Below are 27,920 nucleotides of genomic sequence, written 5' to 3' on the forward strand. Positions count from 1 at the left end.
GTGTGTGTGTGTGCGTGCGTGCGTGCGTGCGTGCGTGCGTGCGTGCGTGCGTGCGTGCGTGCGTGCGTGCGTGCGTGCGTGCGTGCGTGCGTGCGTGCGTGCGTGCGTGCGTGCGTGCGTGCGTGCGTGCGTGCGTGCGTGCGTGCGTGCGTGCGTGCGTGACACAGAGAGACGGGGGACCCTACTTGACATTTGACAAGTGAGCCATATAGTTAAGGGAGAGGTTAATATTAATCTACAGGTCAGCTAAAGAAGTTTGGTGTGACTGGTACAGAGCTATTGAGGAGAGTGTTCTCGTGTGGTACGGCAATTCAACCACCTCAGAGGAGGCAGCTGGAAAGGGTAGAGCACATTGCATCTAAGATCACTGGCCATCAGTGGTGAAAGTGAGCCGGAACGGCCGGAACCCCCGTTCCGTTAAAACATTTGGGGCCGGAACGGAGTTCCGTTAAGAAAAGGAGAAGCCAGCTGTCAAAATCCCATGTTAAATAAGCTGCCACAAACGCATGTCCAGGAAGAAAACAATAGCCTATACTAAAGTCAGATTAACATACAGTAGGCTACACACGTGTTACTAGTTAGTTTATATTTTCTGATAAAGTGCTTCTAAATTATTCCTGTGGGTTTGTGTTGGTCAGTGTAATCGATTCGGTTTGTTTCAGTGTTTGACACGGAGCGAGTAGGTGGGACGTTCGTGAACGAATCGAGTCGTTTGAACGGCTCTTTGAAATGAACGATATAGGATTCGGTTCACAGTAGGGAGCCGTTCCTTCGAATGAGCCAGTCTTTTGAACGGCTCTTTGAAAGGAACGGATCCTAGAGATCCGGCTCACTTCAAAGAGCCATAAATCCCATCTCTAGGAGAGACTCGTGTCTGTGGCACTGTGCCTGCCATGGTGCCTGCATGCGATGCAGCCTAAAAGGCAGAATAGACCAAAATGATTCTATTCTGCATCTTTGGAAATACCCCAGTAAAGTAGGCTAGGCTATACTTAAAACCTGTACTTAAATACAGTACTTTAGTAAATGTAGACTACTTAGTTACTTTAGATAACTGGTTATAATAATATTAATAATAATAGGCCTATATTATATTATCTGGAATGTATATAGAGCTTTCAAACATGCTTTACATGTGTGTGGGGGCCTGGGGAGACAACAAATAAGAGAGCAGGATATGGTGACAGGATAGAATAATGTTGCTCTATCAGCATTTCTTTCTTTGTTGATGCTGCTACTGTATGTGTTTATGTGGATATAGGCTACTAAACAAAATGTTGTACAGTGACCATAAACATCTTATCTTATCTTATCTTAGGTGATTCTGCTAGCCCTACTGCTTACCCTTCTGTATGGAACAATGAACAATATGAAGAGTCTTATTATAGATAGGCATATTTCCTTTAGGATTTCAATCATGCTTCATGTTACAGTTAGTGTAATGCCGTTGCCTTTCAGGTGTAGGACCTGTAGTGTTTTTATTGTGTGTATAACTATGCCAAAATGCAGTTTTCTATGCATTTCAGGGGTTTCGGGGGGTTTGAGCCTCCCAATTTTTTCCGGCCGCGCAGCTTCGCCGCGCGGCCAATTTTGGGACAGTTCCGGCAAGAATTTCAAACCACTTTCACCACTGCTGGCCATGACCTTCCAACTGTCTCCTCCATTTACACCACACGCACCAAACACAGGAATAGTTCAGGAATAGTAGGCCCTACCTACCTATTGTGAGGCTGTCCGTGTGAAGCTGCTTCTCATGGTCAATTAATTGTATTGTATCTATTTATATTGTATCTATTTATCTTATTTATATACATTTTGTACTTCCCAAGTCCCTCTCATGATGAATTTTAATGTATTTTTTGTATGTGTTCTACTTGTGTTTGACTGCATGTCAGGCAGAAACCATCCAAAACGTCTGGATTGATTTATTATTATTTATTCACACTTGGCTATTTGTGTGTGACACTGTAGTATGATACAGTGTATAGTATCAGTAATTGCGACCGTAGGTCGCATTTACTATCAAAAGCTCCACCGGCTGTCCGTGCGTCAGTCAGTCACATGTCACACGTCACACTTTTGCCCTGCTCATATCTCCGCAACCGTTGCCCCGATCCATGCCAGATTTTGCACACACACTCCTTGCCTGCCAAACTAAAACCTCCAAGGACCCCCGGAGCTCCAGGGACCCCCAGGTCCCTGGGGGACCCCCAGATGTAAAAAATGACCAAATGTGCAAAAATGACCACCCCAACGGGGCTGCTCACGGGGAATTCCCGGGGACCACCGACTCCTTGTGCTCCAGAACGGATGCAAAAGTGGTGGCGCCCCCAGTGGAGGACCCCCTGCCACTGCAGCGCACATAAAATGCCGTAACTTGGGCTAGGAGCGACCGGGAGAGCCGGGGCCGGTACCTATTCGTCCGCCTCGGCGGCGCGGAGACCCCACCCCTCATTTCTCACATGGCCCTCTTCTAGCGCCACCATGAGGCCGATTCTTGCAAAACACATTTTTGGACACTGCTCCTACAATTTTGGCCCTAAAATCACTCAAATCGGTACACAGTATGTCTACACTCATGTCATCAACATGGATCTGTCCCATATAGCGCCACCTTCAGGCCGATTTTTGAAAGCACAGTTTTGGACACTGCTCCTCCAATTTTTGCCCTAAAATCACGCAAATCGCGACCCAGTATGTCTACACTCATCTCATCAACATGGATCCGTCCACATTTTTTGGGGACACTGCTCCCTACTCTTTGTGTATACATGTGACCTACGGTCGCTTATCTCCCGATTAGGGAGTCTTACTGGTAGTATAACATTGATTATATATTGTAGGCAGCAATCCCAGGAATTGGAGGCAGAGACTTATCTAGCTATACATTCCACATTATTCTGTAAACATGTGTTTCTGCGGACAGAGATCTAGTTCAGACTATGCATATTTTAAAGTAACAACTTTCTAGTTTTAATTGGGTCATGCACCAGAAACAACACTAAAGAGCACTTTTAACCAAACCGATTGTTGCCGAACGGGAGCTCATCGTCAGGTTTTCGGCAGCGGGTCGGGAACGTTATCGACCGAAAACTGGAAAACTGGACTTGCTCAGTTTTGTTGAGTCGCCCCTGGGCGTCGGTAAGATTGAGGGAGTTGTAGAATAGTTTGCTACAGCCTACTGCTGCAAAACCAAGCCAAAATAAGCCAGAGACATTTTCCCGTCGCATATTTTTACTAAATAACATATTCTCAATCCCACCTCTCAATTCCTATTCCAATCTGATCCAAAGCAAAGCTAGCAGTAGGCTAGTAATAGCGCAGCAGCTGCCCGTGTTGTTGTTGTTTTTTTCTCCTCGGAGAACACACTCAACACAGAGTGCCTCCGGGTCTGGTTGCCAGATTCTGTGAGTGAAATAAGCGACCAGGTCTATGAAAATAAGCCCAAAGGCAGCGACCAGTTTCACCTCTGAGCTCTATTACATTAGTTATTTTATAAAATAATGTTGAAAGCAAGGCCAAATAAGCAACTACACTTCAGAAACAAGCCCAAACAAAAGCAACCCACAACTAGCAACATTATAGGAAAACAGGATCAACGTTGCTTATAACGAGCAGACCTGGCACCACTGCCATACAGTAACTACAGTCGGCGTCGTATGAAAAAAATAATAAGTGCTTAGTTTTTTGCAGTTCTTTGCAGTCTGTGTACAGTCAGAAGGAGTCTCCTGTAGGCTGTTTGGTGTGGAGACACCTTAAGAGAATCAATGAATTTCTTCATGCAGTGGCTTGTTTGGATCTCTGGCATTTCATGTTGGATCCATAGCAGACACAAAGCATAAATCAGCTGTAATGATCTCAACCCTGCATTAGTTTGTGCTACAATAAAACTGTATTTTCTTTAGTAATATGGTTGCTTTTACAGTTACTTTTACTGTTAGTTTAGTTTTAGTCTGCTGCTGTAGTGATTTTGTGTTGCTAAACCCTCATTCTTCTGTATCTCATAGTACTGACTGCTTTTATTGTTTAACTTGACTGAAATTATTTTCTCTACACAGACCAACAAGATGTGAAGTACATACAACAGGGAGGAGTCCTTGAATTGCTTCCAGAAACCAGCTCTGTTACTGAACCCATCACCGGCATCCTGTGGAAACATGGCCCCAATAAGGCAGCAGAATGGGATGAGGTCCTCGGTCCTGATGTGGATTACTACCTTACATATAGAAACCGTACAGAGTTGAATATAGAAACTGGAAGGTTGGTCGTCAACAACATGACCATGAACGACAGTGGACACTATTCTGTGGAGGTGAACGGCCGAATGCAGAGCAAGAAATACAAAGTTGAAGTCAGTAAGTACTGTAGGAATGAAGGATACATGTTATAGTTAAATATTGTATTTACATTTTAATCATAATCTGAATTAAAAAAAAACACACAGAGAGAAAGAGAGAGAGAGAGAGAGAGAGAGAGAGAGAGAGAGAGAGAGAGAGAGAGAGAGAGAGAGAGAGAGAGAGAGAGAGAGAGAGAGAGAGAGAGAGAGAGAAAAGCCGGGTCAGTGGGCCTAAAGTATAAACTTTGTCTAATTTCTATAATTTACTTTTTTACACTACTTCCATAGACAAAGAAAACGTGTGTATCTACAGTACAGAATGTGTATCTGCACCAAAACGGAAGCTCACACTCCCAACATGTTCCAACTGCAGTCTGGAGACAACATCACCAGTAATTCTGAGCTGTGTTCATTCTTTTCCCCCCGCCCCAACAGAGAAAGTCCGAAATCCAGTGGTGGCCATCATGATACCTTGTACATCCAACTCTACCAGCTGCACACTGGTCTGTGTCACTGATCGTAGTGACCAGTCCCTAATATCAGGTCCGGTCACCTATCGCTGGAAGAAAGATGAAGGGGAATGGATGGTGTCTGACTCTGGACCAAACTCTACACAGCTGATTTTCACCAACGATGAGGAAGGGAAGAAGGTCAAAGAGTTCTTTTGTGAAAGGAAGAACATGTTCAGTGTGGAGCAGAGTGGTGCCACTGACAACCTGTTTTATAAAGGTATGTAGTTGTGTACTCCAATGGATGTGTTACAGATAAAAATGTGTTGGTTAATCTGGTTGTTTCCTGTGCTCTAAATAACAAACTTTAATTTAAAACAATTTATATACATGTCCAAAACCATTAATGCTTTATTATTATATAAAAAAATAAAAAAAAAACATTTGAAAATTGTGAAAATAGGCGATCTGCAAGAACACAATACGTGAGCTTGTAGATCTGCTATTTTCACATTTTTTTTAGCGACACTCTTGCATGATGAAGTAGGGCATTAAAACAAAAGAAACTTCAAAAATGGAGATAAAAGGTTTCTGCCTGACAGCAATAATACATAATTATATTAACACATCTGTTGCCATGGCTTATTTCTGTCTGTACTGTGCTCTTGCCATGTTTTTGACCAACTTCGAAGACAGCCTCCGCATTCAGTTTTATCGTGACAAAATCACACAACACATTGAATGAAAGAGGAGATTCTCTAGTTTCACCCGGTCCAAGAACCATGTTTCTACGATGTTCGCTTCTGTATTTATAGGCCAGACAAAAAAAAAAAAACGGCCAAAAATGACCCCTTTTTAGACCTTGTTTTGAGAAAAACAGCTTTTAGTGAATGATACTGTATCAGGCTGAAAACTCACTTGATCTTTTTAGCTTTGATTTCAATGACTTCAATATTGTATTTACAGTATTTTTCCTTCAAAGAAATACAAAAGAATAAGACAAATAAGTGTTTTTTATTTTGTTTCTTTACCGTTTTCAATCAAGTGTATTCTTGCTAGTTCAGTGTTTCTCTGGCTTGTTCACATTGTTTCTCACATTGTGTGTCTGCGCGCGTGCATGCGTGCGCCTGTACGTGTGCACGTTCACAGTTCAGAGTCTGCATGCATGCTCGTGTGCGTGTGCATGTGCATGTTCACAGTTCAGAGGCTGCGTGCGTGCACGTGTGAGTTGAGATGAGGCCGGTCAGAAACAGCAGGCAGGCCAAGGAAAGTTTTCAGTTCTCCAAAGGGAAGTCAGCAGGCTCCTCTGCACGAACCACTACCTATAAATATAGAAAAATAAAATCCATTTACAATACAATACAATGTGTCTCACACACACGCACGCACGCACGCACACACACACACACACTATTTCTCTCTCCCCTCCCTCTCTCTCTCACACACACACACAACAATAAATACTTTTTCTCTCTCTCTCTTCCTCCTTCCTCTTTCTCTCTCACACAATACATTCTCACTCTCTCACTCACTCACTCACTCACACACACACACACACACACACACACACACACACACACACACACACACACACACACACACACACACACACACACACACTCTCACACAATCAATCACACAGTCAATTCAATGGAGCTTTATCCTCCCTCCCTTTCTTTCTTTCTCTCTCTCACACACACACACACACACACACACACACACACACACACACACACACACACACACACACACACACACACACACACACACACACAATAAACACATTTATCTATCCCTCCAGCCCTCTCTCTCTCTCCCCCTCCCAGATGGGAGGAAAAAAAACACAAATCAATTTACACCTTTAGCCTAAAAGTTTTAGCAGACACATTTATCCTACCCAGAGCGATTTAGATTATAAAAAATAAATTGATTCATCTGACGATTATATAGGCTATAAAATACAAACTCACTGGAAAGTTGTGGTCTGGGTCTCTGGGAATGGGATGTGTGCCTTCGATCTCGCTGTGGTTTCCACTCTTCACCGAGTCAGTCAGGGGACTACACAACGCCTCCCCATGCGAGGCGTTGTGTGCTTGTAGATCGGCTGGCGTTGTGTGCTTGTAGATCGGCTGTTTTAGACTGCGACTTCTGAGAGCTGAATGGACTCGCGTTAGCGACTGGTTCCCCGCACCACCGCGACCAGCTGCTGTTGTTAGCGCCACCGTCTTTGAAGGAGGTGACATTGTTGTAATGAAATAGAACACGTTTTTTTTGTCACAGTGACCCACTAACAGGACATTCACAGCAGCCCGTGATAGACTAGAGTGTGTTGTGATGATGATGATGATGATGATGATGATGATGAAGAATATGTTGTTTGTCACCGCGACCGACTAATTCTTGTGGGGGTCCTCTCACTATCCCGACGGGCCGCTGTTCCGGCTAGCGTGGGCAGGTTTTTAGTTACTGAGGTAAGGTTACTGAGGTGATGATGAACCACAATCGTTTGGAGTGGACCAGGAGGAACCAGGACATCACGGCGTGCGGACAATCGGTCCGGCCGACGGCTAAGCAGCGTGAGGACCGGGACATCACGGTGCGTGATCGGGACATCGTGGTACGTTGACCAGGACGACTTGACGGCGACCCGCGAAGGAGCCGTATCACGGCGTTTGGAACCGAACCGGCCCGGCTCCGCGTCACCGTTTGGAAGAGCCTGCCCGCTTGGAGTTGATCGGCGTCTAGAGAACCGAACCGGCCCGGCACCGCGACGCCGCTTGGAGAAGACTGCCCGTTTGGAGTTGATCGGGGACGGGGAGAACCGGCCCGGCGACGCGGCGGCGGCACCGCAGCCAGCACGTTTGAGCCACTTACCCAGCGAACTATCACCGTTTGCCGTTTGGAGCAGTCTGCACCGTTGGAGTTGATTGAGCAGCGCTCAAACGGTGATCATGATGATGATGAGTAAAATGGATAGTCCCGCTGCTGTTGTAGCGCAGCGTCGCCATCTTTGATGGTGAAGTAGAAATTACAGCGACCCACTCGTTTGTTTGATGTGATGATGAAGCTGCAGAATAATGTAACGATAGGCAGGCAGACTAGAGTTGTTGGTGGGTGATGATCACAACACAAGTAGATAGTGTGTCACAAACACACACCCTGGCTGGCTTGCTTCAGTCCATTGGTTTCACTTCAGCAGGGGGTACACTAATCTGACAATGGCGCCATCGTGTGTAATAAAGGTGAAATTGACTAGCCTGGACCTTTTATATATACTCTATGGCCTGGACGCACTGAAAAGCATTTCGTCATAGCGAGTTATTATGAATTTCATATTTGAGCCATTTGAGCCATGGTTTAGCAATATTGTGGTTCATGGGAAGCATTTGTCTTTGTTTTTGGTCACATTACTTGTTGAATATGTGATTTCTGACTTATTTTTTATCACAGAAGCAACAAACTTTGTAACAAGATGGGTGAGAGTGTAATTAACCTAATTAAGTAATTAAGGCCAAACTCGGGAAACTCGGGGTTGGCACAGCGGTCTATTTGAAAACAAACTCGGGAAACTCGGGGTTGGCACCATATGTGTTAAGGGTGGGGAAGTTAACGCGATATTAAGTAATTAACGCAAAATCCTTTTATCGGCGATAATATTTTTAACGCGTGATTAACGCTGTGATTTTTGCCCCCGGGTGCAGTGAGTTTTGAGCCTCGGTGCACCCCGTAGTCAGGAAGCGAATGCAGCCTCAGAGACACGCAGTCGTAAACAAGACAGTCACACAGACAGTCAGAGCGGTGGAGGTTTTGGAACACAGGCAGGGGCAGACACAGACAGACAACCATGGTTGCACTCATTGGAGACTATTGGACTTCACTCAGTAATCACAGTTCTCTCGAGAACACAGCACATTATTTTGACGGGGAGTGGAGGCTTCTGTTGCATGGGCTGACTGTTATGAAGACGTTAGCTTCACATTAGCTTCAGACGTAGCCTACTAGCCTACTAGCCCTGGAACTTGTCTGTGCTTGTCTGCCCCAAATTGCCTCCACCATGCGTGTAGCCGGAGAGTGTATCATTGAAAATAAAGTCAGCAAACTGCTGATCACTGACAGTGCACACAACATGATCGCAGGGGCCAGGGAACTGGATGGGCATAATCCCTTGTGCCACATCTTCAGCGAGCTATAGCCTATAATCTCCAAGCAATACCACCGCAATTTGTGGCGTCGTCACGTTAATGTTAATGTATTGTTAATCTAAGGCTACCAACGAGCCATCACAGTGTCTACATAATAACAGGGTTTATCAAAGTGAACTAGGGGTGCCATAATCGTAACACCAGTCCAGGGTGCGGTGCCTCAGAATACTTTGATAATGTTTCAAATGTAGCCTATCAATATTACTTCAGTTAAACCTAGAGCCTCTATGCTTTGTAAAAGGCTGCACTGTACTTGAGTAATTTTTCCATACACAAACTCTTCACAAAATAATAGATTACAAGCTCACAACGCATCTTATGTGAGCTTGTAGATCGGCTAATTTTGGTGAATGTTCCACCCAGAATAGGGATGCTGTGGTTAAAGTGATTAAATGCCAAGTAAAAAGTTAATTTATTTCTAATCTGTCCTAATGGAAACGTACATTTTGCCCCAGAATACATTGATAATATTTAAAATGTAGCCTATCAATATTACTTCAGTTAAACCTAGAGCCTCTATGCTTTGTAAAACGCTGCACTGTACTTGAGTAATTTTTCCATACACAAACTCTTCACAAAATAAAAGATTAAAAGCTCACAACGCATCTTATTGTGAGCTTGTAGATCAGCTATTTTTGGTGAATGTTCCCCCCAGAATAGGGATGATGTGGTTAAAGTGATTAAATATATAAAAGTTAATTTAAATATGTCCTAATGGAAACATTTTCTCGAATATTCTGGACAGTAAGCCTATTTGTCATATAGAATTTGAATAAACTAGGTATTTGTCTACCTCCCATGTTGATATGAGTATTATATATCGGTAGTTTTAGAACAGATAAAAAATATGCGTTTAATTTGCGATTAATCATGATTAATTATGGACAATCGTGCGATTAATTCGATTAAATATTTTAATCGATCCCCAGCCCTAAATTATATACAATTAATTCATTATCATCTCTATGTATTTATGCGTCCATTGATGCTACATGGCTGCAGCAGTAAGAAATGATTTAACTTGACAAATCATCATCATCTTAGCCTACATTGTGTTGTAATCTGTGTAACATGTAGAGCCTAATACACAGCTGGTTATCAGTGAGAAAATAACTAGAACTACAATAAATGTAATGTACAGTGTAGTCAGCTGACCTACTGCAGACTACTGGCTGCTCAGCAGGTTGGTCTACATTTTTCGAGGAAGATTAACACGTCAACATGTTCTGGTGTGAAACTAGAGAGAGAGAGAGAGAGAGAGAGAGGAATGCAAACAAACTTTGTGCGATTTACACTTAAGTTGTCATCATCATTCTTTCTAAAATGATCCCAAAACTGAGCTGACTTTGTGTTTTATTTGTGGCTATAGTACTAGCATTATTGATCTATTCATGCTCATTTACTCTGATTAACTGACATAGTAGTCAGACCTGCCAGGAATACAGGACAACAAAGCTGCAAGTCTGAGTTCTGCTTCACTAGATTGTTGTACCTCCCCGAGTGTGTTTAAAATAATGACATATCTACCCCATTATTTAAAGAAATAGCATTGGCCGGGTTTCCCAAAGCGCAGTCGTACAAGCCCGTCGTAGGACACTCCGGTACGACGACGAAGCTGTTTCCCAAACGCGCCTCTCTCAAAACAGGCTACGCATGCCCTTAGGCTGGCCAGAGCCTTGTATTATAGAGTTCTGCCAACTCTGCCCCCATGTGAACGGAGATGATGCAACTCTGCACCGACTCTCCTTGAATGGCTCTGGGTCCTGATTGATCCCCACAACCAGCTGCTCGCAAATGAATTTCAGCTGTTGTGTGATTGTACTCGCCCCGCAAGAATGAAGTAGAAAACAATGCTGAAAATTAACAAACTTGTTGGTAGGCTAACTGACCACACAGACCCCTTGTTTTTATTTTAAACTCACTTGGAAGATTTAACGGCTGCACAAAATAGCCTAGTTGTTTTAAATTTAAACTACGACTTAACTGTTCGTCTAAATCATCTTAAATATTTATATAAGCTACCATGAGACTATATTATAGTGCTTCAATTTTCAAAGTTGGTCCGGGGACCCCAAGAGGTCCTTGATATGTGGTGATGCACTTAAATGGGAGTCGAACCCAAGGCTTTAACTCGAGCTAGCCAAGAGCGGTGGCAACAAGGTTGAAGTAGGAAACAAATGAACACTCATCATGGGTGTAACTCAGAGAGTGTACTGTACAATTAAATGCAGACCTGCCAACCCGTACGCATTTTGCGTACTAAGCACGCATTTTAAGGCTCTGTACGCAGGTACGATATTTCCCCTCATTGCTACGCAATTTCGGGGAATGGGCGCGGCCCGCGGCGTGGTATAACAACACATTCTGCAGCAGCAAACGAGGCAAAGATTTTTGCAACCTGCCGTGTAGTTCCTCCCAGGCACCACTTGAAAGGTGTGTGAATGGGGCGCATGGCGCTGGGGAGCACTAGAACAGAAGATATGCTCGTTTTTTTCGGTAGAAGAAGAATTGAACCGGATGCCATGCGTTTGTTTTGTTTTTCAGCGCGGTGCAGCATGTACACTTACGCTACAGTACTCATCATAGAGTTATAATAAGAAGCTACTCATCTCATCTCATAGCTATCGCCGCCCGGTTTGTACAACGGCGATATTAATACGATTAATTTATAAAGAAGATAAACGGAGAATGGCCGTGTTGTGCGATTCATCGGTGTCGCCCCTACAATGCTGCCGTGCAACGAGTAGTCTGACTAACAGGTAATATATTAAGATAACACTCAGCTAAGGTGAATTCACATGTCAGCAGCCACGATGGTGAGAATGAAATGGTTGTTATGGTGTTGTCGCTCCTCTCCGCGACGCGGTTAGGGTTTTAATCAAGTGAATCAATAATATTATACTATTAAACTGCGGTCGCCTCCGCGACAGCTTGTTGTGTATGAAGCCTGTGTTATACTTCGTCATACGACGGTGTTGCACGTGAGCGAAGTCGGGAAATGTCAAAACTTGTGACCAGGTACAATGAACTGTAGCATACATTGACCATGATTAGGCTTTAGAGTAAAGATCCAAACGAATGAAAATAAAATACTGGGCTCCCTGTTCCACTATCTCTAAATGAGTATGAATGGAGGAATTTAATAGGGGGACTATGTGTATTGTCAAAAACATTAAAGGTGAACAAGTTATTTATCACCTGTGAATATATGAAGACATTAATGGTTTGTTAACAATGAGTAGCCTGTATCCTCTATGAATGAATATACAGACTAGACGGTATTTGATCTATACACAATGTAGGCCTATATATCAATTAATGAATGCACTAGAAACCTACATGAGTTGAATACTTTCAACTTCATGCAAATCATGCACAGAAAGGTGGTTGTATTTAGGCTGCTCAATTAACAATGTTTAACAAAGACACAGGTAAATATTTAAAGGTAAATAGCCTACCTGACAATGTAAAGCTATTTTGCTATTTGAATAACATGATTATGTTGATGTATGTTCATTCATTAAGTCACTGGTGAGACTGTTTTGCTAGTCTATTGGGCTAATTGTTAACTAACTCTGAGCAAGTGCAGTTAGTATATTTTATTAAAGATTTGTCAACAATATTGCCAAAGCAACATTACTGTATTGCCTGGTAATACTAGCCTACTTTTTCTCCAGACCAAATGGCATTTTTATTTAAAAGGTTGTTCTAACATCTTGCCTCCTCCTATTAGTGTAAGTCAAGACATGCAATGTGCTACATTTCTGGTGTGAAATTTTGTTAACATAACTGTAAAGGTCCCACCCAAAAAGGTGCATGGAACCCCCCAAAATATACGCTGTTTTGTGCGGGAAAACAACAAAAATTCGGCGCCGCGCCCGCTGCGCGGGCGCTGCGGGCGCCGCGCGGGCACTTCGTGCCCGCGCAAGAGTACTCAAAAAAATTTCCCAGGGTTGGCAGGTCTGTAAATGGTCCCATTTGTACAGGCTACATACCCAAGATGAGGGTCCATTTGGTTCCTATAACTTACTAACTAAATACAACAGCCCTGCCAATAAAATTCAGCGCTCGATTGGTGCGACAGCTTGTGTGTTGGACTGACAAGTGGAAACGCCGGGTTCTATCCCCGCTTCCGTGCAGAATTATATATCATTTAGCTGGAGACCCCCAAGGGTCCCCGGCCCACTCTTTGAGAACGAATGGGGAGCTCTTCATTTTTATGTAAGTATTTTCTGTTGTGGTGCACTCTCTCAAGCAACCCAACAGACGCATAACATAACAAATATATAGTTCATCTTTTTTTTTCTTTCTTTTTTTCCCCTCACTATATTACTTATTTTTATGGCAGGTGTGTAGCCTAGGCTAGCTACTCTACCATCCACTTGACTTAGATCGATTTTTTATATACTTTTATAGTTATACTTCTAGTGATCAGCTTCACTACGAAGGGTTTAAGGGCGCCCCAGGTCACCTTTAAAAAAAACCTTCGTAAGACAGGTCTGCGTGATTGAAAGGAGCCTTCACAGGTTCTTCTACGATCGTCCTGGAGACCTTACGATGGGTTTTCTGATGTCATTCCTAAGGTGTGCTCACCCATCGTAGCAGCCCATTTGGTTACATTGTACACTCTCGACCGGTTTCCTGAAAGCTGTCGTAGCCTTGATTGACAGGAGCCTTCATAACAGTTTTGTATGGGGAGAAATTTGTCTCAATAATATGTGTGTGTCCAATACCATACTGCACAAATATTTCCAGGATTTGCACAAATATTTTCAGGATTTGCAAATGTTTTTTGTGATTGCACAAATATTTCCAGTATTTGCAAATGTTTTTCCGTGATTTACAAATGTATTTTGCAATCCACAAATAGAATGTATTTATCTGTGTGTGCATTCAATCTAAAATATCATTTGTAACTCATCAATTCTGCATTTGAATTGTGAATCTGCATTTGTGAATAGACCAACACACACACGCATTCCTTTTTCCTGTTCCATCATTTTGAGACAAACGTACCGCTTTTTAACAGAATTTTTACAAATGTTTCCACAATTTACAAATGTGTTTTTATGATTTACAAATGTCTTTCAATAATTTACAAATGTTTTTCCATGTTTTACAAATGAGTTTTTACGATTAACAAATGTCTTTCAATAATTTACAAATGTCTTTCAATAATTTACAAATGTTTTTCCATGTTTTACAAATGTATTTCAATGGTTGACAAATGTCTTTCAATGATTGACAAATGTCTTAACAGAGCTTTTCTCTCTCACACTAAGATTTTCTCACAAACACCTGCAGATCCACACGTGTGTCTGCGCCCCCTCCCCCCTCTGCATTTGTGAATCTCTCTCACTGTGAGAGAAATCTCTGTTGTGTGATGTTTGTCTCAAAAGTCACATGATCGGTTGAGAGCCAATCACGTGAGGCCTTTTCCACTAGCCAATCAAAAAGCTCCAGGGTTGGCCAGGCAACCAGGGTTGCCATGTTGGCTAAGAGTAAGTTATTGGGCTTTCCTATCTATAAGTTAAGCTATTTGAATATATCCTTACGATATCTTGTCTGAAAACAATCAGTCAATGGCGAATTGTCTAAACCATTACAGAGTGGCACACGCTCGGGGACCACCTCCAGGGACCCCTGGCGATATGACTGTGGACTTGGGGATATGTATGGGGTTATCTTTGTGCCATAATTAATTCTTATTCGTACTTAAATAAATAACAAAATGATATAAATAAAAAATACATAGTTCTATAGATCTAGGGAGTCATCCATATGTTTTCAGATCTATATGCCCATCCCCATGTTCTATTAATAGATCTATGGAGTCATCATATGTTTTATTGTACTTCTTTTAAATAAAGGGGCCTCTGCATTGGCCGAGGGACCCCCCGGGGACCCCCTGGAGCTCCGGGGACCCCCGCGGACCCCCTGGCGCCGCCGCTAAGGGGCTCCGAAGGGGCCCAAAAATAGGAGCGGCACTTTCATGGGAAATTCGGGACTTTGACCGTGCGGACCCCCCTCCACGGGACCGGGGCAAACGTGAGAGCGCAGCCTGGTGGCGGCCCCCCGGTACTGCAGCGCACATAAAAACCCATAACTCGGGCTAGGAGTGACCGTTCGAGACGGGACCGGTACCCACACGTCTGAACACCGGTACTGCAGGCGGGTAAAAAAGGCCGTAACTCTGCCACCGGGAGAGACGGGGCCGGCTGCAGGGGGGTCCCCCGAGGGGTACCCCACCCCGGACGGACGGATGGACGGACCAAAAAGGAAGTGCCCTTCGCCAAACAGGAAGTGCCTCTATATCTCATGAACCGTTTGTCGTTCAGACGCGTGGGTGGCGTCATATGACTTGATTAAGAGTCCTTGACCTTAATTGGTGCAACAGGAAGTGCCCTTTGCCAAACAGGAAGTGCCTCTATATCTCATGAACCGTTTGTCGTAAAGACGCGTGGGTTGCGTCATATGACTTGATTAGGAGTCTTTGACCTTAATTGGTGCAACAGGAAGTGCCCTTCGCCAAACAGGAAGTGCCTCTATATCTCATGAACCGTTTGTCGTACAGACGCGTGGGTTGCGTCATATGACTTGATTAGGAGTCCTTGACGCGTATTTGGAAATGACACCCGGGCTCCAGGCGGAGCCGCTCGATTGTCCACGACACTGAAAGCGGCGCGCAGGCCAGCGGACCTTGGTCCTGCTCTTCGCCCCCGAGCGCCGCGCGGCGCTCCGCCGGCCGCGCGAGTTACGAAGCCGTGGTGAATGCAATCGTTATATTTATGCCCAGGCCGTAAGGCCTGGGCAAGCCCACGATAAACGCCCTGTCCAAGCGACTACAATGGAGCGCTCCCTAGCTCCGCTTCAGCCAATCAAAAGCTTCAGTGGGCGGGGTTTCCCTGGAGCCCGGGTGTCATTTCCAATCACGCGTCCTTGACCTTAATTTGTGCAACAGGAAGTGCCCTTCGCCAAACAGGAAGTGCCTCTATATCTCATGAACCGTTTGTCGTACAGACACGTGGGTGGCCTCATATCACTTGATTAGGAGTCCTTGACCTTAATTGGTGCAACAGGAAGTGCCCTTCGCCAAACAAGAAGTGCCTCTATATCTCATGAACCGTTTGTCGTACAGACGCGTGGGTGGCGTCATATCACATGATTAAGAGTCCTTGACCTTAATTGGTGCAACAGGAAGTGCCCTTCGCCGAACAGGAAGTGCCCCTATATATCATCAACCCGTTTGTCGTACAGACGCGTGGGTGGTGTCATATCACATGATTAAGAGTCCTTATTAACCTTAATTGGTGCTTCCTTCGCCAAACAGGAAGTATCCTTGCCAAACAGGAAGTGCCTCTATATCTCATGAACCGTTTGTCGTGCAGATTCGTGGGTTGTGTCATAAGACTTGATTAAGAGTCCTTAAAGTTATACCATGTAACTTTTTTTATAAAACAAATCTTAAAATTGTCCTAACTCTTAAATCGCTAAAGTTTTAGAACACCCACTCTGTTATTTTCAGCTTCTGAAGCCTTCTCTTTATATATTTTCTTCTAGCAGTGACAGGGGCGGGATTTCCCGGCAAAATGACGTCATCATACACTACCGGCCAATCACAGCGAGGGTTATACACTGCCGGCCAATCACAGCGCATCTTGAAGTGGGGTCGCTAGCTATCACAATAGGGCGGCCATATTTGTAGGCGCCCGTGTGTCTCTATCTATACTCGGGTGAAACACTCCGTTTCTCCGGAATGCCTGAACGCACAGGAACCAGGGACCCCTCCAAAGATAGATCTCGGCGAGGTGGAGGCAGACGCGGGGGTGACGCGGGGGTGTGAGGCCCGGTCCGCGGCGAAAAACGGCCGAAAGACGCGGACGCTACTGACCACTAGTTGAGCAACTTACACAGTATAGCTTTAAAGGAGCATGAAACACAAAATCACTTTTTCTATACATATATATTATATCAATGAGTCACTTGTGATAGGGAGCAGTGATATGGTTCAATTTGCCCATAGGCTTGGGGATTCAGAGCTTTCTGCTGTCTCTGTAGCTATTTCTGTGTACTTCCAGTTTCTAGGTCCAAAAGAAATCTTTCGCGCCACTCATTAAATATTAGCTATCACTGTTCTGTGGTGTAACGTGACGTAGGCATATCTAATTAATATTAACGTTTGTTTTACAGAGTTGTATCAAGGGGGGGCGTGGTTTCACTGTATGCTTGTTTCAGCCAGAGAGAAGAGCAGGCGCTGTCAACAGACAGTTACACTGTGTGGTGCCTGTGTTATTTTCCGTGTAGTGTAGCCTGTGTGTGTGTGTGTGTGTGTGTGTGTGTTTGCGTGCGTGTCGTGACAGTGCACGCACACACACACAACGTCCACACACGGAAAATAGCAGATCTTCCGCGACGCCTTGTGAGCTTGTATATCGGCTATGTATGTAGCCTAGCTAATAGCCGTAGAGCCGAAACCAACGTGTTTACATGAGAAGCTATTGCTGCTACGGCTGTTAGCTAGGCTACATAGCTACATAGCTAATATACAAGCTCACAACGCGTCGCGAAAGCGACGCCCCGCGACGCGTTGTGAGCTTGTAGATCTGCTAGTTTTCGTGTGTGTGGACGTTGTGTGTGCGCGCGCACTGTCACGTCACGACACACACACACACACACACACACACACACACACACACACACACTACACAGCAAATAGCGAGCCTAGCGTCCATTCTTCACTGGTCCAGAGCTGGAGAAAGTGTGTCCATGGATAAAAGCTAATTGGTTACAGAACATGGAGTTGCCGAATCTTTATACTTTTTACACCTCCAATGGCTGGTTTTAAATGTTTCCGAAATGGAAAAGCAACAAGTGCCCACTGCTGACAGCTTCGGTCTGTCTCTCTCTGATAGAAGACCACGCATTACTCCGCCCCCTCCCCCCACAACGGCAGATAACCACGCCTACATTTTAGAAATCTTTTCATGTTCTGAAATCCCATAAAACAAATTAGAGGCGGGGTTTCTTATCCCTTTAACCTTAATTGGTGCTTCCTTCGCCAAACAGGAAGTGCCCTTTGCAAAACAGGAAGTACCTCTATATCTCATGAACCGTTTGTCATACACGTGTGGGTTGTGTCATATGACTTGATTGAGAGTCCTTCAGCTTAATTGGTTTAACTAGCCCTGCATCCTCTTCTGATTGGCTGCTGCCCCTTGTGACGTGGGTAGAGCTGCGAGGGCCCGGTCATCACTGCTGAAGGACTCTTAATCAAGTCGTATGACACCACCCACAAGTGTATGACAAATGGTTCATGAGATATAGAGGTACTTCCTGTTTGGCAAAGGGCACTTCCTGTTTGGTGAAGGAAGCACCAATTAAGGTTAAGGACTCTTAATCAAGTCTTATGACACAACCCCCGCGTCTGTACGACTAACGGTTCATGAGATATAGAGGCACTTCCTGTTTGGCGAGGGTACTTCCTGTTTGGCGAAGGAAGCACCAATTAAGGTTAAGGACTCTTAATCATGTGATATGACGCCACCCACGCATCTGTACGACAAAAGGTGCAGGAGATATAGAGGCACTTCCTGTTTGGCGAAGGGCACTTCCTGTTGCACTAGTCTTGCGTAGCCAGACAACTATTCCACAATCTCTGAATGCTATATAGAGTCTGGAACAGCAGCTCCCTAACGGCGAGTATCGGAAACGGGCATTACCGTTCATTAAAATATATTTTAAAATGTCATTTCTGCTAAGCAGCAAGCTAAACATGCTTATATGATTTTTATTTATATAATGATAAATATGTGTGATGTGAGACTGAAACGGAAGTGACGTGAGGGCTTCACTTCCGCTTTCATCTCGCACTAATTTTTATCTTTCTGCTTTGCCAGACTGTATGCTGGGAGCATTTGACCAAATCGCGGAGGCAACCGTCAGGCCACGCGAGACTACTGTTGCACCAATTAAGGTCAAGGACTCTTATTCATGTGATATGACGCCACCCACGCGTCTGTACGACAAACGGTTCATGAGATATAGAGGCACTTCCTGTTTGGCGAAGGGCACTTCCTGTTGCACCAATTAAGGTCAAGGACTCCTAATCAAGTGATATGAGGCCACCCACGCGTCTGTACGACAAACGGTTCATGATATATAGAGGCACTTCCTGTTTGGCGAAGGGCACTTCCTGTTGCACCAATTAAGGTCAAGGACTCCTAATCAAGTAATATGAGGCCACCCACGCGTCTGTACGACAAACGGTTCATGAGATATAGAGGCACTTCCTGTTTGGCAAAGGGCACTTCCTGTTGCACCAATTAAGGTCAAGGACTCCTAATCAAGTAATATGAGGCCACCCACGCGTCTGTACAACAAACGGTTCATGAGATATAGAGGCACTTCCTGTTTGGCGAAGGGCACTTCCTGTTGCACCAATTAAGGTCAAGGACTCCTAATCAAGTCATATGACGCAACCCACGCGTCTTTACGACAAACGGTTCATGAGATATAGAGGCACTTCCTGTTTGGCGAAGGGCACTTCCTGTTGCACCAATTAAGGTCAAGAACTCTTAATCAAGTCATATGACGCCACCCACGCGTCTGTACGACAAACGGTTCATGAGATATAGAGGCACTTCCTGTTTGGCGAAGGGCTCTTCCTTTTTGGTCCGTCTGTCCGTCCGTCCGTCCGTCCGCCCGTCCGTCCGTCCGAGCGTCCGTCCGTCCGACCGTCCGTCCGTCCGACCGTCCGTCCCTCCGTCCGTTCGTCCGTCCGTCCGAGTGTCCGTCCGAGCGTCAGTCCGTCCATCCGAGCGTCCGTCCGAGCGTCAGTCCGTCCGTCCGAGTGTCCGTCCGCTCCCACTCACGCTCACAGCCCGTCCTCACACATCAGCTCCCGCTCACACATCAGCTCCCGCTCAGTCCCCGCCCGTGTCCGCTTGCTCCGTCCGGACACGGACGGTCCGATCAGCGGCTGTCTCTCCGAGACAAGCACAAAACGTGTCGCGGATACGAGGCATTGGGTGTGTGGGTACCGGCTCGAGCGCGAGGTCCGCGCGGCGGTTGAGCTGCGGCCTTTTCAGTTTTCAAGCTTGGGGAGCTACTATAAGATGGTGTTTTTTGGCGTTGTTTCGGGCCCAGGGGGGCCCCCGGGCGGGGCCAGGGCGCTCAGGGCGGGTGGCCGGGGACCCTCCTGCAGGGCCTGCGGAGTGGAGCCGGAGCTCCTAGATCGGCTACTTTTGGGTATTTCAGCCTATTTTTTTGGGGCGGCGCGGGGAAACGCAGGGGTTCCCCGGGGTGGGGTTCCCCAGGGTGGGGTACCCCTCGGGGACCCCCCTGCAGCCGGCCCCGTCTCTCCCGGTGGCAGAATTACGGCCTTTTTTACCCGCCTGCAGTACCACCACTCCGCCACGGCCGGCTCCGGGGCCCCGAGCCGGATGTGTGGGTACCGGTCCCGTCTCGAACGGTCACTCCTAGCCCGAGTTATGGGTTTTTATGTGCGCTGCAGTACCGGGGGGGCGCCACCAGGCCGCGCTGTCACGTTTGCCCCGGTCCCGTCACCCATGGAGGAGGTCCGCACGGTCAAAGTCCCGAATTTCCCATGAAAGTGCCGCTAGAACTATGTATTTTTTATTTATATCATTTTGTTATTTATTTAAGTACGAATAAGAATTAATTATGGCACAAAGATAACCCCATACATATCCCCAAGTCCACAGTCATATCGCCAGGGTCCCTGGAGGTGGTCCCCGAGTGTGTGCCACTCTGTAATGGTTTAGACAATTCGCCATTGACTGATTGTTTTCAGACAAGATATCGTAAGGATATATTAAAATAGCTTAACTTATAGATAGGAAAGCCCAATAACTTACTCTTAGCGAACATGGCAACCCTGGTTGCCTGGCCAACCCTGGAGCTTTTTGATTGGCTAGTGGAAAAGGCCTCACGTGATTGGCTCTCAACCGATCATGTGACTTTTGAGACAAACATCACACAACAGAGATTTCTCTCACAGTGAGAGAGATTCACAAATGCAGAGGGGGGAGGGGCGCAGACACACGTGTGGATCTGCAGGTGTTTGTGAGAAAATCTTAGTGTGAGAGAGAAAAGCTCTGTTAAGACATTTGTCAATCATTGAAAGACATTTGTCAACCATTGAAAGACATTTGTAAAACATGGAAAAACATTTGTAAATTATTGAAAGACATTTGTAAATTATTGAAAGACATTTGTAAATCGTAAAAACTCATTTGTAAAACATGGAAAAACATTTGTAAATTATTGAAAGACATTTGTAAATCGTAAAAACACATTTGTAAAACATGGAAAAACATTTGTAAATTATTGAAAGACATTTGTAAATCATAAAAACACATTTGTAAATTGTGGAAACATTTGTAAAAATTCTGTTAAAAAGCGGTACGTTATTCTCAAAATGATGGAACAGGAAAAAGGAATGCGTGTGTGTGTTGGTCTATTCACAAATGCAGATTCACAATTCAAATGCAGACTTGATGAGTTACAAATTATATTTTAGATTGAATGCACACACAGATAAATACATTCTATTTGTGGATTGCAAAATACATTTGTAAATCACGGAAAAACATTTGCAAATCCTGGAAATATTTGTGCAATCACAAAAAACATTTGCAAATCCTGAAAATATTTGTGCAAATCCTGGAAATATTTGTGCAGTATGGTATTGGACACACACATATTATTGAGACAAATTTCTCCCCATAGTATTGCTGCTACAATTAGCTACGACACGGTAACCGCCGTACCGCGGTAAACCGAGGTCTACCGCGGTGTCAGTGTGCTTACCGCAGTAAAAAAAGACAAAAAAAAGTCTATTTTTTATTGGAAAACCAGCAAGTTTTAAAACAGGGGAGAAGCGAGGACCGCATGCGCTCCATGCCGCTCTGCTCTGGGCCGTGTACCACAGTTTGGAAGCCACATACGTCACTCTCACTCTCAGAGACACAGACAGTCAGACCTACACAGGGCAGCCTGCGTAGAGGAGTACAGAGCAGCGTAAACATTCTCTGTAATCCACACGACACAAGGATGTTAATACATACCTTGTGTTGTGGCATATCTTTTTTTATTCATACGGATTACTGGCGGAGCGCGGGCCGCGTGGACTAAAACCGAAAATGAAACTATTTTACTTTTTCCACGCGTCCCACGTTGTGCCCCGTCTCCGTCTGTCGGCGCGTCGGAGATTTTATAACCTTTTCTGTCAAGTCTTGTAACTAAAACCTGTATATAGCAGCACTCAATCACTGCGATTTAAGAGTTGAGACGTGACGTGAGTTTACAGAATCACTGTACACGATCTGACTACCCGTCCTCTTCTGGTTTGTTCACACAGCTGTTTGTGTCTGAAAAGCTAAGTAGCTAGCCTACGTTACTATGGTAACCCGACAGTGCAGATCTAAAAGCTCAGAACGCGTCGCGGATGCGATGTGTTGTGAGCTTGTAGATCTGCTCCTTTCAAAGCCATACCCGCTGTGCTGTACGGAGAATAACTCGGGCAGTCAGGCTGTGGAGAGGCGACTTTTGGGAGGATGATTGCAATATTTTGGCTTATGGCCGAACCTTAATAGATACGGGGGTGCGGTAATTACCGCAGTACCGGCGGTTAATGGGAAGACGGTAATCGCGGTAACAAAATGTCGATACCGCCCCAGGCCTAGCTACAATGGGTCTTACGACCATCCTAAAGCTTAAGATCGCTTTGGGAAACCCGGCCATTGTCAACAAAATGTAAAATATGTACAGTATTTATTATTCTTGAATTGAAAGCAAATTAATCCCAGTAATGTAATTGTTTATTATGTGTCCTAAGAACCAGAACCAGTGAACGTGGGAGGGATTGTTGGAGGCATCATTGTTGCTGTCATCCTTGCAGTGGGTTTGATGCTGGCTGTGAAATATCGTGGTAAGTTTCTCTCCTAATTTTATGTTAAAACAAAATGTTATACACATAACATACAACATGTGTACAAAGTTACTACTCAGCAGCTATACGTGTGTGTGTGTGTGTGTGTGTGTGTGTGTGTGTGTGTGTGTGTGTGTGTGTGTGTGTGTGTGTGTGTGTGTTTGTCTCGCTATACTAATGGGGACTAAACGCATGTTCACACAGTCACCTGCAGGGGACCTCTGACAGTGTGGGGACAAAATAGTAGGTCCCCACAACGGTTAGGTTTAGGGGTTAGGTTTAGGGATAGAGGTTATGGAAGTCTATGTAATGTTCCCACAAGTGATGTAAATATATTATATTGCGTGTAATATATTGTGTGTGTGTGTGTGTGTGTGCGTGTGTGTATGTGCGTGTGCGTGCGTGCGTGCGTGTGCGCGTGTGTGTGTGCAAATTAAACTTAACATTACTGTTATGTTATCACTGTTTGAATTCCATCTCAGATTGTATAATGAAGAGGTTTTTCTCACGTGGGTCTCAGTGTGTGCCTGTGGATGATCCTGAAGAAGGTGAGTGTGAGAACTTTATTTGTGTAGTTTGTGATGTGACTTGGTCTGCAGTTGAACCTCCTATTAATTTGTAATAATTATTAATAGAAATAGTCCTTTTGCACATTTATTGAATTGGAAAAGTGTGTAGGAACTTGAAAAAAGAAAAAAAGGAGAGTCCTGAACACGGTCTTCACAACATCTACTTTTTCTACTGCTATAAGTGAAGTCTTCACTTATAGCTGTAGAAAAAGTAGATTTTACCTTCTACCACTTTTTCGAGTCACGTGTTCAAATACTGGATTCTGATTGGCTAAATTCCGGAGGTTATGAGAGGACAACTGCCGCAAAGTTGTGTGTCCGAGATCAATGCGCCTCAGTGTACATCCGGGGACTTCAGGAGGTAGTTCCCCCAACCAACAAATGAAGGTCGCAGCGGTCCTATGTTTACTAACGTGCATACTATCGTCGCCGATTTATTTGGATCCAATGCAATCCGCCAACTTTAAAGCCCCTTTTCTCTGAACCTATGCCTTTCCTGAGTGCGGGTGTTATCGGACTCGGCTGGCGCCTCGTCCGATAACACCCGCACTGCGGACATTATGAGAGCATAATGTCCTCTCACTCGGGGTAAATTGCTTACATTTATTACAACAAATATGTCTTTAGCATCATACTAAGCAAAATCAGGCAACACTTAGCAAAACCCCCATAGGTAGAGCAGGCCTAAGCAATACATTGACAGATTGACTTCAATCATCAGACATAAAATCACAATAGTATTTGATCCTATATGCCAGACTAAAGCAGCAGCAGGCGTGTGGCAAGCAGCAAGAGAAACAGAGATCAGTGCATTGACATAGAAAGGTAGACGCCTCCTGTGGTTCTCGGGCGTCCGTAAAAAAGGATAAGGTAGACCAATCAGAGGCGGGACTCCCTCTTTCCCAGAGGCACATGCTCTGGCAATGTAAACGTTTGTTTCCTCATGCCAATGAAGTTCCTTTGAATTGAATCAAAGTCCCGGAAAAGACACGCTGTGAGTTGCCAGTAGTCACTTTGAGTGGCAGTGCGCCTTCCACACTTCCGCACTTCCGCACTTCCGCTAATCCTTTTTTACAGGTCGCTCCAATGAACTGCAGCGGTGGATGAGGTTTATAGATATTTATATCTATGGATCAGTGAATATAGAAGCCATATTGAAAGGAGCCACCCTGGTATGAGTGTGAGCTCTGATTGGAGTGTAGAGAAGTGTGGCTGCTTTGGTAATGACCAGCATAGCTGTGATTGGACAGTAGGAAGCTAGGCTGATTCTAAACAATCAGCAGACTGACAGGCAGCCTATTACAGCTGAGGCGTGTATGACTCCTGTGACCTGCATGAACTAACACAATGATTCATAAATATTGTAATAAAGATTTTGAATAGCCACTGCTAAAATCTAAAATGACACAAATACTTTCCTGGTTTTAATGGGTTAAACCAACTCTGCTGTGAAGACATCATAATCATATTTTTTAAAATATTATTGTCAAAAAAAAAAAATAATAGTATCCATAAGGATGAACATAACAACCATAACACATGATGTGTGTGTTCATAATAAACCTCCTGTCTATACCTGTATATACATGTATACAATGTGAAATGAAATGGATCTTTTCCTCTACTCAGCAGCCACTGATTCAATCAATCTGGTGAAGAAAATTAAATCAAATGCTTTCTATCTATAAAATGCATAAGTGACTAATCATGTATTTTTTTATCTGACTGCTGCCATTTCACGGTGACAACAAAAACAACATCATCACTAATGTTTTATTGTGGTTAAAATGAATCCTGAAGCGCTTTGTTGGAAAATGTTGGAAAATGTGCATACTTTGTGTGTGAAGACGCATGCATATTCGTTTGCAGATCAAACAAACAAATGCAAATCCCCCCAAAAACGGTGGTTTCGATGCTGTTGGTGTGAAGGCAATCGACATAAAATGCTGGAGATGAATCAAAACATGTGGCCATGAAACATTGTGGTAGAGCCCTGGAGGTTAAATCACACTCCCGATTCATTAGATTTCTGACCATTACCGCCTGTCCCACAATGATTTAATTTCTGACAGACGATCCTTCCCGCATAGTTTATTCGTGAGGATTTGCTCACAGTCACAGATAAAGGGAAAGAGCCACGGGAGTCACTATATATTGTATAGCCTATGATAGGCTATAATATAATATAGGCCTATTTGTGACTCTCTCTCTAGCTTTCGCTCGCTCTCTGTGCCAAATGGAGACGCGTTACGCGTGGAGAGAGAGGGAGGGAGGACCGAGAGAGAGAGAGAGAGAGACGTTCTCCTCTGCATAAATACATACAGTATAAGCTCTATATCTGGTTTATTGCGGTCCTGCCAATGTTTAAAATGTTTTGGTCACCCATGCCCAACTTCATGTATTTCCCGTGCGCAAGTTTTGCGCTGGATCCTAGTGGTACCGTGGAGTCTCGCTGCCGATGCTGGGCTGTGGATTGACGAATTTGTAAACACACGGGGAGAGGGCATTATTACGCAGCGGATAGATGTCCCTGGACAGACGTGGTCTAATGCGGTTCCTTACTGCAAGCGGTTGACAACGTGCAGTGTGAGCGCAAACACATTCATTAAATATGCAAGAATGTTGCAATTTCACCCCTCCCAATCACACCGAGTATACCGAATTATAGGTGAGAATGCGCCCATTAATTGTAGAGAGCTCTCATAAAGCATGGTTGTTGTGTGTTTTATTTGATCTAATGTGCATCATAAATGCAGAATTGAAGACATCTAATTCTTTTGGATACAGAGCTCCTATTTAGCTTCTCATGTGTTCATGGTGCTGACTTGTGTTTTGTGTCTGTCTGTCTGTCTGTCTGTCTGTCTGTCTCTCTCTGTGTGTGTGTGTGTGTGTGTGTGTGTGTGTGTGTGTGTGTGTGTGTGTGTGTGTGTGTGTGTGTGTGTGTGTGTGTGTGTGTGTGTGTGTGTGTGTGTGTGTGTGTGTGCGCCTGCCTGCCTGCCTGCCTGCCTGCCTGCCTGCCTGCCTGGCTGCCTGCCTGCCTGCCTACGTACGCGCGGTACGTGTTTGTATCCTAGGAATTCCGCTAAGAACAAGAGCTGATCTAACACCAGTCGTGAACAACGTTCTAGAAACTGGTATGTCTGTTTCACTTCTGTTACAACCTGTCTATTGTTTATTATTATGTTATTATATTTTTACTGATATTTAAACCATTTCAGCATGCTTAATTGTCTTTGTCCTACATTGACATTTAGGTTTTATTTCAAATCCACAATTACATGGGTTTTATTTAAAGGTTTTTTTTTTTTGCTGTTATTATTTTAACAACCTGTTAAACAAGGTCACTGTACTGCTGTCCTCAGTAGTGTGGACAATAAACAATTCAGCAGTAGGACAAACTCCTGACAACTCATGCAGGATACAGGATAAACAAGTGTCATTGCATGAGGATGACAATTGGAACTATACAAGTATAGATACACTATCTTTGTGAGTTTCTCTCTCTTGATTGGATAAAAGACTAATATATTTTCTATTTTCAGTGGAAAATAGCAATGCACGTATTGATGTCCTCTGTTCTTTTGTCTTTTAGGAACTCCTGCTGCTCTGTGTCAACAACAACTTAAGTCTATTCTGAAGGAGAGGTTTCAGTGTAGGTTGGATTGGATGACATTTGGACAAACACTTCTGAATAACATCTTCACAGAGCTCAACATCACAGAGGGATGGACTGGACAGGTCAATATGGAAAATGAGGTCAGACAGATTGAAAGACCACCCAGAACAGGAGAACCAATCAAATTAGAAGGCATGTTTGAACCGTTACCTGGACAACATAAACCAATCAAAACAGTGATGACGAAGGGAGTGGCTGGCATTGGTAAAACAGTCTTAACTCAGAAGTACACTCTGGACTGGGCAGAAGATAAAGCCAACCAGGATATCCACTTCATCTTTCCATTCACTTTCCGAGAGCTGAATGTGATACTGAAGGAGAAGAAGGAATACAGCTTGGTGGAACTTATTCATCACTTTTTTGCTGAAACCAAGCAAGCAGGAATCTGTAGCTTCAAAGAGTCTCAAGTTATGTTCATCTTTGATGGACTAGATGAGAAGAGGTTTCCTTTACACTTTAGGAAAAATAAAATATGGACTGATGAAACAAAGCCAACCTCAGTGGACGTGATACTGGCAAACCTCATTAGTGGAGACCTGCTACCCTCTGCTCGCATCTGGATAACCACACGACCTGCAGCAGCCTATCTGATCCCTAAGATGTATGTTGACAGGGTGACAGAGGTGATAGGGTTTGATGACCTCCAGAAGGAGCAGTTCTTCATTAAGAGATTCAATGACGACAACCTGGCTAGAAAAATCTACTCACACATCCAGACATCACGAAGCCTCCACATC

The 27,920-nt window shown here is 44.4% G+C and overlaps 1 protein-coding gene across 1 annotated transcript in view; it reads left to right on the plus strand.

Annotated features, from left to right (window-relative positions):
* The window catches only part of LOC308280251 (NLR family CARD domain-containing protein 3-like), a gene marked incomplete at both ends in the record, with an annotated part of 54,730 nt that overhangs the window by 25,874 nt on the left and 936 nt on the right, over positions 1-27,920 (plus strand). The window contains 4 exons of the mRNA XM_080720512.1: positions 4,059-4,355; positions 4,772-5,065; positions 22,846-22,938; positions 27,100-27,920. The exon at positions 27,100-27,920 is cut by the window's right edge and continues 936 nt beyond it. Of these exons, the coding sequence (XP_080576638.1) occupies positions 4,059-4,355; positions 4,772-5,065; positions 22,846-22,938; positions 27,100-27,920 (1,505 nt within the window). The remainder of the gene's footprint in view (positions 1-4,058; positions 4,356-4,771; positions 5,066-22,845; positions 22,939-27,099) is intronic.

This window comes from Nannobrachium achirus (genome assembly GCF_963921795.1).
Source record: "Nannobrachium achirus genome assembly, chromosome: 24".
Taxonomy (NCBI): domain Eukaryota; kingdom Metazoa; phylum Chordata; class Actinopteri; order Myctophiformes; family Myctophidae; genus Nannobrachium; species Nannobrachium achirus.